At 46.8% G+C, this 16,562-nt stretch overlaps 1 protein-coding gene across 2 annotated transcripts in view; it reads right to left on the reverse strand.

Annotated features, from left to right (window-relative positions):
- The window catches only part of svila (supervillin a), a 351,300-nt gene that overhangs the window by 187,016 nt on the left and 147,722 nt on the right, over positions 1-16,562 (reverse strand). For both annotated transcript variants that reach the window (XM_078425640.1, XM_078425650.1), the window contains one exon: positions 3,732-3,820. Coding sequence is in view for 1 of the 2 variants with exons in the window: in XM_078425650.1 (XP_078281776.1) it covers positions 3,732-3,820 (89 nt within the window). In the remaining variant the exon portion in view is untranslated. The remainder of the gene's footprint in view (positions 1-3,731; positions 3,821-16,562) is intronic.

Here is a 16,562-nt window from a genome sequence, read left to right on the forward strand (position 1 = left end):
GAGAAGTCACTTTTCGCCAAGAGTTGCCGGAACTTGAAGAGTGCTGAAAATGTCCATGTTTATCGAGGTGCTCCCAATCCATGCCAGTATATTATTCCCAGTTCTCTGCGCTCTAAACTTCCTATTGGTTTCTCAATGCATTGATGGGGCAAATTATCACATGTGCACTCCTTTAATTCATCCTCCGCATTATTACTGCTGGCTTGATTTATTCAGCATGCACGGTACCCCGTGATTACTGAGTTACCCCCTTGCATCTCAAATTTTCAGATTAATTGGACGGAATAAATGGTGGCGCAGCGGTAGAGTTGCTGCCTCACAGCGCCGGTGACCCGGGTTCCATCCCGACTGCGGGCGCTGTCTGTACGGAGTTTGTACGTTCTTCCCGTGACCCGCGTGGGTTTTCTCCGAGATCTTCGGTTTCCTCCCACACTCCAAAGACGTACAGGTTTGCAGGTTAATTGGCTTGGTACAAATGTAAAAATTGTCCCGAGTGTGTGTAGGATAGTGTTAGTGTGTCAGGATCGCTGGTTAGTGTGGACTCGGTGGGCTGAAGGGCCTGTTTCCGTGCGGTATCTCTAAACTAAAGCAAGGTACCCTATCTTACAACTACGATCTAGTGGCCTATAAATAATTCCTACCAATGTTTTCTAGCCTTTTCTGTTAGCTCATCCAGCTGATTCCAATTCCACATGAATATCTGCCACGAATAGATCGTTTCCCACTACTGGACTGATCTCATCCTTATTAATAGTGTTACATTACACTCCAGTTTCAAAGGTTAAAATGAGCCATGAGGACCACATTAGCGAATGCAAAATTAAATGCATTTGATAAGTTCAGTTCACGGATACAGCGCGGAAACAGGCCATTCGACCCACCTAGTCCGTGCCGACCAGCGATCCCCACACACTATCACACACTCACACACACACACTATCACAAACACACACACACACACACACAAACACTATCACAAACACTATCACACACACACACACACAAACACTATCACAAATACTATCACACACACACACACAAACACTATCACACACACACAAAGACTATCACACACACACACACACAAACACTATCACTCTCACACACACACCACACACAAACACTATCACAAACACACACAAACACTATCACACACAAACACTATCACACACACACACACACACACTATCACAAACACACACACAAAGACTATCACAAACACACACAAACACTATCACTAACACACCCACACAAACACTGTCACACACACAAACACTATCACAAACACACACACACACACTATCACTCTCACACACACACAAACACTATCACTCACACACACACACAAACACTATCACACACAAACACTATCACACAAACATTAACACACACTAACACACACACTAACACAAACAAACACACTAACACAAATACACTAACACTAATACACTAACACTAATACACCAACACTAATATACTAACACTAATACACTAACACACACACGACAATTTACAATTTTATCAAAGCCAATTAACCTACAAACCTGTACGTCTTTGGAGTGTGGGAGGAAACCGGAGTTCCCATGGAGAACCCAAGCAGGTCACGGGGAGTACGTACAAACTCCGTACAGACAGCACCCATGGTCAGCATCGAACACGGGTCTCTGTCGCTGTGAGGCAGCAGCTTTACCACTACGCTGCTGCCTTGACTTGATCTGAAGGAACAGCCTGCACTTCACTTGTAGGGCTTGCTGTCAGAAGGACACTGTACAATCACCGTTCCGCTGGGACTTTTTAAGTTTAATCTGGAACTCAAACTTCAGATCCTGTTAGAAGATGCCATGTGACATTTGGCTATTTTCGTACCACTCTACACAGCCAGACATGAACAAAGGATTAATACTGTCATTATCTTAGCCCAATATCCCTCAGGTGGCCAACTCTGCGGGACAGGCAGCATCTCTGGATGGAAGGAAAGCTTGTTGTTTCGTGTTGAGACCCTTCTTCAGGTCTGAACCCGAAACGTCACCCATTCCTTCTCTCCAGAGATGCTGCCTGTCCCGCTGAGTTACTCCAGCATGTTGTGTCTATTTTCGGTGTAAACTAGAATCTGCAGTTCCTTCCTACAGAACCCCTCAGGTGACTGACAGTTTGTTGAGGTGCTTAATAATAATAATAATAATAACATATTCCTTTATTCGTCCCACACCGGGGAAATCTACAGTGTTACAGCAGCAAAGTGGATAGCAAGAGACATTCATTATAAATAAAAGATACATAAATTGTCATCAGTTTTCCGTGTGTTCTTAGCTGTTGCTGTTGACTGGTCTGCTGGGAGCAGTGCTGGTTGTGCAGTCTCACAGCAGCGGGAAGGAAGGACCTCCTATATCTCTCCTTCACGCACTTGGGGTGAAGGAGTCTGTCACTGAAGGAGCTGCTCAGTGCAGTGACAGTGTCCTACATGGGGTGGGAGTCGTTGTCCAGCAGCGATGTTAGCTTTGCCATCATCCTCCTCTCTCCCACCGCCTGCACTGAGTCGAGGGGGCAACCCAGGACAGAGCTGGCCTTCCTGACCAGCTTGTCAAGTCTCTCCCCTTCCGCCGCTGAGGTGCTGCTGCTCCAACAGACCACTCCATAGAAAATGGCCGATGCAACCACCGTGTTGTAGAAGGTCTTTAGGAGTGCCCCCTGCACTCCAAAGGACCTGAGTCTCCTCAGCAGATAAATTAGAATACTTAGTTCAGTTTAGTTTATTGTCACGTGTACCGAGGTACAGTGAAAAACTTTTGTTGCGTGCTAACCAGTCAACGGAAAAACAACACACGATTACAATCTGAAGAAGGGTCTCGACCCGAAACGTCACCCATTCCTTCTCTCCCGAGATGCTGCCTGACCTGCTGAGTTACTCCAGCATTTTGTGAATAACATGATTACAATCGAGCTGTTTACAGTGTACAGATACACGATAAGGGGGTAATGTTTAGTGCAAGGTAAAGCCAGCAAAGTCCGATCAAGGAGGGTCAACAATGATTGCAATGTGTGAAAGAAAATACCAAAATTGTAATTATGTAGAGACGGGTGATTTTAGGACAAAAAGTGCTGGAGTATCTCATCGGGTCAGAAAGCATCTCTGAATAACATGGATAGGAGATATTTTGGGTTGAAACCTTTCTACGGACTTTGTCTGACATCTTGTAACAGCATGAGCATTAACACATTGGGTGGAAATCTACTGATGCAAGATAGGGTGCTCATTATTTTATTTTAAATGACAAAACTTGGAGATACAACTGAAGCAATAACTAAGATCGTTTCACTTGATTTCTGCAAAATTCATCAAACAAGACAATACCCCAAAGGAATTTTAGTCTAGTTTAGCTTAGAGATACAGCACGGAAACAGGCTCTTCGGCCCACCGAGTCCACACCGACCAGCGATCCCCGCACATGAAACACAACCCTACAAACACGAGGGACAATTTTACATTCATGACGAAGCCAAATTAACCTACAAACCTGCACGTCTTTGGAGTTTGGGAGGAAACCGCGGGTCACGGGGAGAGCGTACAAACACCCCGTACAAACAGCGCCCGTGGTCAGGATCGAACCCGTGTCTCTGGTACTGTAAGGCAGTAGCTCTATCGCCACGCCACCGTGCCCGCAGGTATTTACAACTTCTTTCATTCAAGTTGGTTTTGCAACTTAATCCGTTCAAAGCACGATGGTACTAACCTTTAGGAAGTATAGCAAGTAGATTTATGTCAATAGTTTTTGTTTTCTTCCCAATGTCCTTGTCTTCAGGAGAAAACTCTTTCTGAAAACTAAAACAAATCAAAACATTTTTGTAAGTTGCAAAGTGTGGAAGTAACATCACATATCTTTAGGAGCAATCTTATGACGACCGAAAGGAAGCCGAGGTTCACTTGCACCTCCTCCAGCCTCATCTACTGTATCCGTTGTTCCAGGTGTCAACACCTGTACGTCGGCGAGACCAAGGGCAGCCTCGGACACCTCTGCTCAGTCCACCTAAACCTACCTGATCTACCAGCAAACTTACCAGCAAAACACTTTAACTCCTCCTCCCATTCCCATTCCCACACTGACCTTTCTGTCCTGGGCCTCCTCCATTGTCAGAGTGAGGCCAAACACAAATTGGAGGAACAGCACCTCATATTTCGCTTGGGCAGCTTACACCCCAGCGGTATGAATATTGACTTCTCTAACTTCAAGTAGCCCTTGCTTTCCCTCTCTCTCCATCCCTCCCGCATCCTAGTTGTCTGACCAGTTTAACTGTCCTGATTAAATTGTATCTTTATATGCCTCTTTATTACCCACCCCTAGCTAAATGATCCATTCTACATTTTCCTTGAGCTGCATCCCCTTTGATCTCACGTTTTCACACCTTGCCGTTCCACATCTCAATGTCTCCCTCTCCCCTGACTCTCAGTCTGAAGAAGGGTCTCGACCTGAAACGTCACCGGTTCCTTCCCTCCAGAGATGCTGCCTGTCCCGCTGAGTTACTCCAGCATTTTGTGTCTATCTTCGGTGTAAACCAGCATCTGCAGTTCCTTCCTACACAAAAGGAAGCTATTATATCCCCTAATGTCCAAGGTTCAATTGGTACCTTTTATTCAGCGAGCTTGTTAATGTCAATGGTTTTATTATAAATGGCCTTCAGTCTGAAGAAGGGTCTCGACCCGAAACGTCACCCATTCCTTCTCTCCTGAGATGCTGCCTGACCTGCAGTTATTTTCTTATACTCCAGATTAAGGATAATATTTCTGGATGAAGGATAATATTTCCATTTTGAGTACTACCTTGTTGGAATGTAGATTGCACAGGCATTGACTATAATAGGACTCACAATAAAGTGACCTGAGAAAAGGTACCAATGGTCATGTGTGAATAATAAATAGCAGATTTCCATGTAACTCATGGAAAGCCAAAATCGCTGGAGATGTCAATACCTTGAAGATATGGAATAGCAAAAGCAAGAGGAAAAAAAAACAACATGATAGAACTTTATTTATCCCAGGAGGAAATTGATCAAATGCAACATTGAGTGCAGGAAAATAACTGCAGATGCTGGTACAAATCGAAGGTATCACAAAATGCTGGAGTAACTCAGCAGGTCAGGCAGCATCTCTGGAGAGTAGAAATGGGTGACGTTTCGGGTCGAGACCCTTCTTCAGACTGATGTCGGGGGGGCGGGACACAGAAAGGATATAGGTGGAGACAGGATGATAGAGGGAGAACTGGGAAGGGGGAGGGGAAGAGAGGGACAGAGGAGCTATCTAAAGTTGGAGAAGTCAATGTTCATACCGCTGAGCTGTAAGTCAATGCCGCCCAGCGGTCTGAACATTGACTTCTCCAACTTTAGACAGTTCCTCTGTCCCTCTCTTCCCCTCCCCCTTCCCAGATCTCCCTCTATCTTCCTGTCTCCACCTATATCCTTCCTTTGTCCCGCCCCCCCCGACATCAGTCTGAAGAAGGGTCTCGACCCGAAACGTCACCCGTTCCTTCTCTTCAGAGATGCTGCCTGACCTGCTGAGTTACTCCAGCATTTTGTGAAAACTAAATGCAACATAGACTTACAGGAGCACTTCATATTCATAATTCAATGTAATACTCAAGTTCATGATAATCATTTTATTCAACGTTCAGCCCAATTCAAGAAACTTAGATCATGTCAAGTACCAAAACAGGGTAATTTGGTGTATGCAGGTTAATCTGATCATTTTAATAGATTAGTTATTTCTCAGCCTGATTGCTAAAAATCAAAACTGTATTGGTAATGTAATGGACAATAGACAATAGGTGCAGGAGGAGGCCATTCGGCCCTTCGAGCCAGCACCGCCATTCAATGTGATCATGGCTGATCATTCTCAATCAGTACCCCGTTCCTGCCTTCTGCCCATACCCCCTGACTCCGCTATCCTTAAGAGCTCTATCTAGCTCTCTCTTGAATGCATTCAGAGAATTGGCCTCCACTGCCTTCTGAGGCAACTGTGGCCCCTTGTTCTGGTTTCCCCCAACATTGGGAACATGTTTCCTGCCTCTAACGTGTCCAACCCCTTAATAATCATACGTTTCGATAAGTTCTCCTCTCATCCTTCTAAATTCCAGTGTATACAAGCCTAGACGCTCCAGTCTTTCAACATAGGACAGTCCCGCCATTCCGGGAATTAACCTAGTAAACCTACGCTGCACGCCCTCAATAACAAGAATATCCTTCCTCAAATTTGGAGACCAAAACTGCACACAGTACTCCAGGTGCGGTCTCACTAGGGCCCTGTACAACTGCAGAAGGACCTCTTTGCTCCTATACTCAACTCCTCTTGTTATGAAAGCCATTGGCTTTCTTCACTGCCTGCTGTACCTGCATGCTTCCTTTCAGTGACTGATGCACTAGGACACCCAGATCTCGTTGTACGTCCCCTGTTCCTAACTTGACACCATTCAGATAATACTCTGCCTTCCTATTCTTACCACCAAAGTGGATAACCTCACACTTATCCACATTAAACTGCATCTGCCACGCATCCGCACACTCACACAACCTGTCCAAGTCACCCTGCAACCTCACAGCATCTTCCTCACAGTTCACACTACCACCCACCCTGCGGGAAGATTGTTCCCGATGTTGGGGAAGTCCAGAACCAGGGGTCACAGCTTAAGGATAAGGGGGAAGTCTTTTAGGACCGAGATGAGAAAACATTTCTTCACACAGAGAGTGGTGAGTCTGTGGAATTCTCTGCACAGAAGGTAGTTGAGGCCAGTTCATTGGCTATATTTAAGAGGGAGTTAGATGTGGCCCTTGTGGCTAAAGGGATCAGGGGGTATGGAGAGAAGGCAGGTACAGGATACTGAGCTGGATGATCAGCCATGATCATATTGATTGGCGGTGCAGGCTCGAAGGGCCGAATGGCCTACTCCTGCACCTATTTTCTATGTTTCTATGTTTCTATGTATCATCTGCAAATTTGCTAATGGTACTTTTAATCCCTTCATCCAAGTCTTTAATGTATATTGTAATGTAATGGATGATTTGTTTTAGCCTACTGATTTAATCCAGTTTTTGAGACCCTTCATCACCTTGCCAAAGATTTAAGTTTAGTTTAGTTCAGTTTAGAGATAAATCAGGGAGACAGGGACTTCAGCCCACCGAGTCCGCAGCGACCAGCAATCCCCGCACACGAACACTACCCTGCACACGCTAGGGATCATTTACATTTATAACCAAGCCAATTAACCTATAAACCTGCACGTCTTTGGAGTGTGGGCAGAAACCGAAGACCTCGGAGAAAACCCAACGTGGTCACGGGGAGAACGTACAAACTCCGTGCAGACAGCACCCATAGTCAGGATGGAACCCGGGTCTCCGTGACAGTGGGCACTGTGAGCCAGTAACTCTACCACTGCACCACCGTGCCGCCCTTACTTTTGATCATTTACCTTTGGTTAAGTTACGTTAGATAGTGTGGGCTTTGATAGTACTGCCTGTTATTATTCGGTTACACCAATACCATCACGATTACGCCACACAATCTTCCTATTTTACAGCAGTATCAGAAGTCATGAGGACACGTTGAAACTCACCAAGGACAATAGACAATAGACAATAGGTGCAGGAGGAGGCCATTCGGCCCTTCGAGCCAGCACCGCCATTCAATGTGATCATGGCTGATCATTCTCAATCAGTACCCCGTTCCTGCCTTCTCCCCATACCCCCTGACTCCGCTATCCTTAAGAGCTCTGTCTAGCTCTTTCTTGAATGCATTCAGAGAATTGGCCTCCACTGCCTTCTGAGGCAGAGAATTCCACAGATTCACAACTCTCTGACTAAAAAAGTTTTACATCTCAGTTCTTAATGGCCCTTGTTCTTAAACTGTGGCCCCTTGTTCTGGACTCCCCCAACATTGGGAACATGTTTCCTGCCTCTAACGTGTCCAACCCCTTAATAATCTTATACGTTTCGATAAGATCTCCTCTCATCCTTCTAAATTCCAGTGTATACAAGCCTAGTCGCTCCAGTCTTTCAACATATGATAGTCCTGCCATTCCGGGACACAAAAGGTATCCTGCAACTACAAATCCTCTTAGTTTAGTTTAGAGACACAGTGCAGAAACAGGCCATTTCGGCCCACCGGGTCCGCGCCGACCAGCGATCCCCATACATTAACACTATCCTACACCCACAAGGGATAGTTTTTACATTTACCAAGCCAATTAACCTACATACCTGCACTTCTTGAGTGTGGGAGGATACCGAAGATCTCGGAGAAAACCCACACAGGTCACGGGGAGAGAACGTACAAACTCCGTACAGACGGCGCCCGTAGTCGGGATCGAACCCGGGTCTCCGGCGCTGCATTCGCTGTAAGGCAGCAACTCTACCGCTGCGCCACCATGCCTCTTATGATTGAGAAAGATCAGGAGCTTCCTCCAACGTCTTCCTTCTCACAAGTCAGTCCAAGCTCCTGTATCTTTCAGCAGCTTGATGATCTAATACTTGCAGCCTTCGCAGAGTGACCAAAACAGAAGTATGCTCCAAGAGTGATCTCAACACATTATCACGTTGATATTCCTCAGAGTTGTGTGCACACAAGAAACTAGATACACTTCCTGATTCTGCTATCATGGTGAAGAGGGAATCGGTCTTGTCTGTGGTTGATTAGATTCTTGGCTGAGATGTTAAATCACTGTGTTGTTGGAAACAGGTCAGTTTTCACCAAGAGCACCGATCTTTCTGTCCTTGGCCTCCTCAATTGCCAGAGTGAGGCCACGCGCACATAGATCTTCCATTCTTTTGGTTCCTGTCAAAGGGGCGGCACGTCGGCCCGGCGGTAGAGTTGCCGCCTTACAGCGCCGGAGACCCGGGTTCAATCCCGACTACGGGCGCCGTCTGTACGGAGTTTGTACGTTCTCCCCGTGACCTGCGTGGGTTTTCTCCAGGATCTCCGGTTTCCTCCCACGCTCCAAAGACGTACAGGTTTGTAGGTTAATTGACTTGGTATAATGGTGAATTGTCCCTGGTGTGTGTAGGGTGGTGTTAGTGTGCGGGGATCGCTGGTCGGCGCGGACACGGTGGGCTGAAGGGCCTGTTTCCGCGCTGTATCTCTAAACTAATCTAAGGCCCCCTCCTTTCCCTTTTATCTTCCCTCATTCCTCTCCCCCTTTGTTCCCCTCTCTCCTGAATTTCATTCATTGTCTTCTTTCCTTATCCGAAGTCCCTTTGTCGCCTTTTCACTTCCGGCCTTTTGTCACATACTCCAGCCACCCCCCTCACCCGCATCCAACTTCCACTGTGTAGGAGAGAACTGCAGATGCTGGTTCAAACTAAAGGCAGGCACAAAATGCTGGAGTAACTCAGCGGGTCAGGCAGCATCTCGGGATGCTGAAGACCTAAAGAGTCTCGACCCGAAACGTCGCCCATTCCTTCTCTCCAGAGTCGCTGCCTGTCCCCGCTGAGTTACTCCAGCATTTTGTCTCTATCTTCGGTTTAAACCAGCATCTGCAGTTCCCTCCCACACAATCCTTAATGGTACATGTCATGAATACACACATGCTGTGGAAAGAGCCGAATGGATCCTTAGAATGCACATTGGCAAGAGAGAGCTAGATAGAGCTCTTAAGGATAGCGGAGTCAGGGGGTATGGGGAGAAGGCAGGAACGGGGTACTGATTGAGAATGATCAGCCATGATCACATTGAATGGGGGTGCTGGCTCGAAGGGCTGAATGTCCTCCTCCTGCACCTATTATCTATTGTCTATTGCCTATATGGTTTTGTTTAGAGATACGGTGTGGAAACGGGCCCTTCGGCCCGCCGAGACCATGCCGACCATCAATCACCCGTTCATACTACTTCTACACTATCCCACTTACCAATCCACTTCTTACACACTAGGGACAATTTACAGAGGCCAATTAACCTACAAACCCACACGTCCTTGGAATGTGGGAGGAAACCGGAACACCTGGAGGAAACCCACGCGGACACGGGGAGACCATTTAGATCCACAGGGTGATCGATATCACGCTGTATACGTTGTTAGCCAACGGCACGGTGGTGCAGCGGTAGAGTTGCTGCCTTACAGCGCATGTAGCGCCAGAGACCCTGGTTCGATCCTGACTATGTGTGCTGTATGGATGGAGTTTGTACGTTCTCCCACACTCCAAAGAAGTACAGGTTTGTAGGTTAATTGGATTGGTATAAGTGTAAATTGTCCCTAGTGCGTGTCGGGTCGTGTTAGTGTGTGGGGATCTCCTAGCAAGGTGATAACAACAAATAGGAGTCAGCCTTTCAGTCCCTTGTGCTTGTTTAATGAAATCATGGCTGATCATTTATCAGTGTGTTACTTTCCTTCAATTACCTCATATTTCTCGTTTCGCATAATATCCAAAAAATGCAATGATCTCTGACGAGCATAAACTTGAGAAGTGGCATCAGAGTTTTAGAAAAACAAAAGAGCTTGTGTCTTTCAGGGAAGAGAAGCTGATGAGTACGGACAGATAGACACAGATAGACACAGACACAGACGCGCACACGCACAGACACACACACACAGACTGACACACACGCACACAGGCACACGCACAGACGCACACACACACTGACACACACACACTGACACACACAGACACAGAAAGACAGACACACACACACAGAGACGCACACACGCACACAGACTGACACACACGCACACAGGCACACGCACACAGACTGACATACACGCGCACAGACACACACGCACACACACACACACACACACACAGACGCACACACACAGACACACACACACAGACACACACACGCACACAGACTGACACACAAGGACACAGGCACACGCACACAGACTGACATACATGCACACAGGCACAAATACACACACACTGACACAGGCAGGCACACACAGGCAGGCACACACAGGCAGGCACACAGACACACACACGCAGACACACACACACAGGCAGACACACACACACACACACATCCAGTGACTTTTCAGAACAACTGGGATGGTCCAAAAACAAACTCCAATGTCATGCTTGATGTTAGTATTCTAACAGTTGGAATGCAAGATTGAAGTAGGCCTGAGCCAGATCATCTGGAACAAGAGTAGCCCAGGAATATGTACAAGGCACATAAAATAGGGAACTTGCCAAATAAATTAGGCATGGAAATTTGGCTATTGAGACAGCAGGGAGTATGGAAATTGCTCAATCAGCACATGCTTGAAGTTATAGCCTGGACACAGTCCAACACGAATAAATAGCAAATGACAAAAGCTGCACTTCCTCGGGTAAGTGGGAATGTTAATATTGCAACAAACCCCCCAAAATACAAGATCAATATTTTGCAGTATATGTAGGAAGGAACTGCAGATGCTGGTTTAAACCGAAGATAGACACAAGAAGATGGAGTAACACAGCGACTCCGGAGAAGGGGAATGGGTGATGTTTCAGGTCGAGACCCTTGTTCAGACCGAGAGTCCGGGGAAAGGGAAACGAGAGACATAGACGGCGATGTGGAGAGATATAGAACAAACTAGACCAATTGGGCCCAAACCCCTTCTGCATTGGTGCAGCACCCTCTCCCCCCCCCCCTCTGCCCCCTGCCTCCACCCCCTTCCCTCCCTCCCTCCCTAGGAGATGTGAATAACAAAAAAATACTAGACCAAGTGGACCCGTTGGTCCCAAATCTCTCCTGCATTGGTGCAGCACCCTGTCCTCCCCCACTCCCCTCTCTCCTCAACACCCCCTCCTCTCTCCCTTTCCCCCCTCCCTCCTCCCCTCCCCCTCCCCTCCTTTTAAACTTAAAAATGTGAATAACTTAAAAAATATAACACTGATTTCAATAAAACTACTTGCATTATCACTAAAGTGACAATGGTGAGCAAGGTGGGCCTAAAATTGTGGCGCTGTCGTGTACCGTTTTGGCTGAAGTTCAGTCACAAACAAGATAACAAACGAGAGTTTTAGTATATAGATTCATGAAAGCCATGGAAAAAAGATACGATGATAAAGGAAACAGGCCATTGTTAGCTGTGGGCTAGGTGAAAACGAGTTACAGACAATGAGACTCGACAAGACATCTTGGAAGCTGATACGACTTTGGTGGGGGAGGGATGGAGAGAGAGGGGGAAAGCAAGGGTTACTTGGAGTTAGGGAAGTCAGTGTTTATACCGCTGGGCTGTAAGCTGCCCAAGCTAAATACGAGGTGCCGTTCCTCCAATGTACGTCACCTGTTAAATCGTTTGCAGGAAAGACCAGGGAGACTTTGAAAAATACCGAGATAAAACAAACAGGTAGAGAAGCTAACAGATGGTATACACATCAATCGCTGCAGAAACTCTCGGCTATAACACAGTGCACATGGCAGAAGTGCAATCGTTCCACAGGCTTCTGCCGTTGGGCAGGCAAAAACACAGGAGCACATTTTGTGACAAGTGAAATCTCAATCAGCGATGAGAGAAGACCTTGATTTGGAGGTCAATGTCATTCAACAGCCACGTTGTCAGCCAGAAGCAGCTGGGCTCGAAGCAGATTGTGACCTACGCCGACAGACGATCCCCATTTGTGGGCAAGGAGGAGTGCAGGTCCAGCTCTTTGTCAATGTCCAAGCTGGGGCCGGAGGGTTTGGAACATTCCCCAGTGTCAGAGAGCTCTCCTCATCGTTTCTACACCTTCTGCTGTGCTACGACGATCAGAGCAAGGCAAAAATACATTACAACCAAACCCAATGAGCGCCTGTCAGCACTGGGCCTGCACTCGCTGGAGTTTAGAAGGATGAGGGGGAGGGGAGGGGAACCTCATCGAAACTTATTGAATGGTAAAAGGCTTGCATAGAACGGATGTGGAGAGGATGTTTCCACGAGTGGGAGAGTCCAGGACCAGAGGCCACAGCCTCAGAGTTAAAGGACGTTCCTTTAGGAAGGAGAGGAGGAGGAATTTCTTTAGTCAGGGGTGGTGAATCTGTGGAATTCTTTGCCTGTCGAGGCCAAGTCAGTGGATATTTTTTAAGACAGAGATAGATAGATAGATTCTTGATTAGTACGGGTGTCAGAGGTCATGGGGAGAAGGCAGGAGAATGGGGTTAGGAGGGAGAGATAGATCAGCATAGATAGATCAGCATAGATAGATCAGCATTTTGCGTCTATCTTTGCCACAATTGAATGGTGGAGTAGACTTGATGGGCCGAATGTCCTAATTCTGCTCCCATCACTTATGACCTTATGACATTTACGACCAATGTGTAGAAGTTATTCCATTTCTAAATAGCTGCGTCTTATCAACAATAGTTCCTCCCCGAAAGTTGCGGATTATATTCTGGTGCAAACAAGCCAATCACATTCTTAAATGATGTTGTTGTTCCTTATTGTTCCTTTGTTTGGAAAGCAAATCAATCATGATGTTACTTCCCTGCACTTGAAACGCCAAAATCTTTAAGTTCTCGGCTAATGTTTCTGCCAAATATTCTACTTAATTTGTCCTGCCACACGGATACAACATGGAAACAGGCCCTTCGACCAACTGAGTCCGCGCCGACCGGCAAATCCCACACACTAACACGACCCTACACACACACTAGGGACAATTTACAATCTTTACCAAAGCCAATTAACCTACAAACCTGCACGTCTTTGGAATGTGGGAGGAAACCGGAGCACCCGGGGAAAACCCACGCGGTCACAGGAAGAACGTACAAACTCCGTACAGACAGCACCCGTGGCCAGGATGGAACCCGGCTCTCTCACTGGAAGGCAGCAACTCTACCACTGTGCCACATGCCTGCCTGCTGGACCTAGGCAACATTGAGGCATGTATATCATAAAAATGCCAGGGAACTCCTCCAACAAAGGAGTTTCTCACCGTCCATCCCTGACATTCAATGGCAATTCATTTTCCTAGCCTACAACCATCACCAGCCTACCTCTACCTAAACTTGGACTGCTTTATTGATCTGTTCCAAAAGTGAACTAATTCCTGAAAGAGTATTAGCTTGTTTTTAAGTTTTAGTTTTTGAGATAGTTAGATAGAGCTCCTAAGGATAGCGGAGTCAGGGGGTATGGGGAGAGGGCAGGAACGGGGTGCTGATTGTGGATGATCACCCATGATCACATTGAATGGCGGTGCTGGCTCATAGGGCCGAATGGCCGATTCCTGCACCTATTGTCTATGTTTCTATGTTTCTATGTCCATACAGTGCGGAAACAAGCCCCTTGGCCCATCGAGTCGACGCTGACCAGCGATCCCCGCACATAAACACTATCCTACACACACTAGGGGCAATTTACATTTATACCAAGCCAATTAACCTACAATCCTGTACGTCTTTGGAGTGTGGGAAAAAAACAAAGATCTCGGAGAAAACACACGCAGGTCACGGGGAAACGTATAAACTCCTTACAGAGAGCACCTGTAGTCGGGATTGAACCCAGCTCCCCGACGCTGTAAGGCAGCAACTCTACCACTGCGCCACCATAGTAAGTAACATAAATGCCCGTTAACACCAACAAAGGAGTTTCTCACCATCTATCCCTGACGTTCAATAGTGAATCATTTTCCAAGCCTGCAACCATCACCAACCCACCTCTGGCTAAACTTGGACTGCTTTACAATAGACAATAGGTGCAGGAGGAGGCCATTCGGCCCTTCGAGCCAGCACCGCCATTCAATGTGATCATGGCTGATCATTCTCAATCAGTACCCTGTTCCTGCCTTCTCCCCATACCCCCTGACTCCGCTATCCTTAAGAGCTCTATCTAGCTCTCTCTTGAATGCATTCAGAAAATTGGCCTCCACTGCCTTCTGAGGCAGAGAATTCCACAGATTCGCAACTCTCTGACTGAAAAAGTTTTTCCTCATCTCAGTTCTAAATGGCCTACCCCTTATTCTTAAATTGTGGCCCCTTGTTCTGGACTCCCCCAACATTGGGAACATGTTTCCTGCCTCTAACGTGTCCAACCCCTTAATAATCTTATACGTTTCGATAAGATCTCCTCTCATCCTTCTAAAAGGACCTTCTCCTCCAAAGGTGAAGAAACTAAATTCTGAAAGAATATGATCTAGGCATGAATACAACATTTTGCATCTAAAGAATCCAATAACCAAAAAACAGTTGCCAATAAATGTTCATTGCGGAGAAAATACAGAGGACCTTTATACTGATCACGTCACCAAACATTCTACGGGTGTATTTCAGGTGCTATGGGATATCATTCTGAAAGTCCTCCCCGAACAAAACCACAACTGTATTCCCAATAGAAATTGTATGTAAACTGTGGAAAAATTGGCCATACTCCTAAACCACTTATGCCTACAACGTCCAAGCTTGACAAAGTCAGTGAAAGCCAAGTAGTATCTATGAGACCATATCATAAGGTCACAGTATCCTACACACACTAGCGACAATTTACATTTATACCAAGCCAGTAAACCTACAAACCTGTACGTCTTTGGAGTGTGGGAGTAGAATTAGGCCATTCGGCCCATCAACTCAACTCCGCCATTGAATCATGGCTGATCTATCTCTCCCTCCTAACCCCATTCTCCTGCCTTCTCCCCTTAACCTCTGACACCCGTACTAATCAAGAATCTATCTATCTCTGCCTTAAAAATATCCACTGACGGCCTCCACAGCCTTCTGCAGCAAGGAATTCCACAGATTCACCACCCTCTGACTGAGGAAGTTTCTCCTCATCTCCTTCCTAAAAGCACGTCCTTAAATTCTGAGGCTACGACCTCTAGTCCTGGACACTCCCACTAGTGGAAACATCCTCTCCACATCCACGCAATGGAGAGAATGCCTTCAGGGAAAGGGAGAGGAGAAAGACACAAGGAACGTCAGATGATAGAGTCTTGGGCAGGGCACAGAATGCTGGAGTGGCTGGGTGGCTCAGGAAGCATCTCCGAAAGACATGGAGAGGTGATGTTTCAGTCGGGACCTTCGTGGGATTGATTCTCATGGAAGGGGGGAGAAAGCTGGGGAAGAGGTTGGGGTAGGACAAAGCCTGGCAAATGATAGGTAGATACCGGTGAGGGTGGAAGGGGGGGGGGAGATTTGATCGGCAGATTGGGCACGGTTGCTCAGCGGTAGAGTTACTGCCTTACAACGCCAGAGACCCAGGTTCGATCCTGACCACGGGTGCTTGTCTGCGCGGTGTTTGTACGTTCTACCCGTGGGTTTTCTCCGAGATCTTTGCTTTCCTCCCACACTCTAAACAGGTGCAGGTTTGTAGTTTAATTGGCTTGGCATGAATGTAAAATTGTCCCCAGTGTGAAAATAGACAATAGACAATAGGTGCGGGAGGAGGCCATTCGGCCCTTCGAGCCAGCACAGCCATTCAATGTGATCATGGCTGATCATTCTCAATCAGTACCCCGTTCCTGCCTTCTCCCCATACCTCCTGACTCCGCTATCCTTAAGAGCTCAATCTAGCTCTCTCTTGAATGCATTCAGAGAATTGGCCTCCACTGCCTTCTGAGGCAGAGAATTCCACAGATTTACAACTCTCTGACTGAAAAAGTTTTTCCTCATCTCCGTTCTAAATGGCCTACCC

Source organism: Rhinoraja longicauda, chromosome 2 (assembly GCF_053455715.1).
Source record: "Rhinoraja longicauda isolate Sanriku21f chromosome 2, sRhiLon1.1, whole genome shotgun sequence".
NCBI lineage: Eukaryota > Metazoa > Chordata > Chondrichthyes > Rajiformes > Arhynchobatidae > Rhinoraja > Rhinoraja longicauda.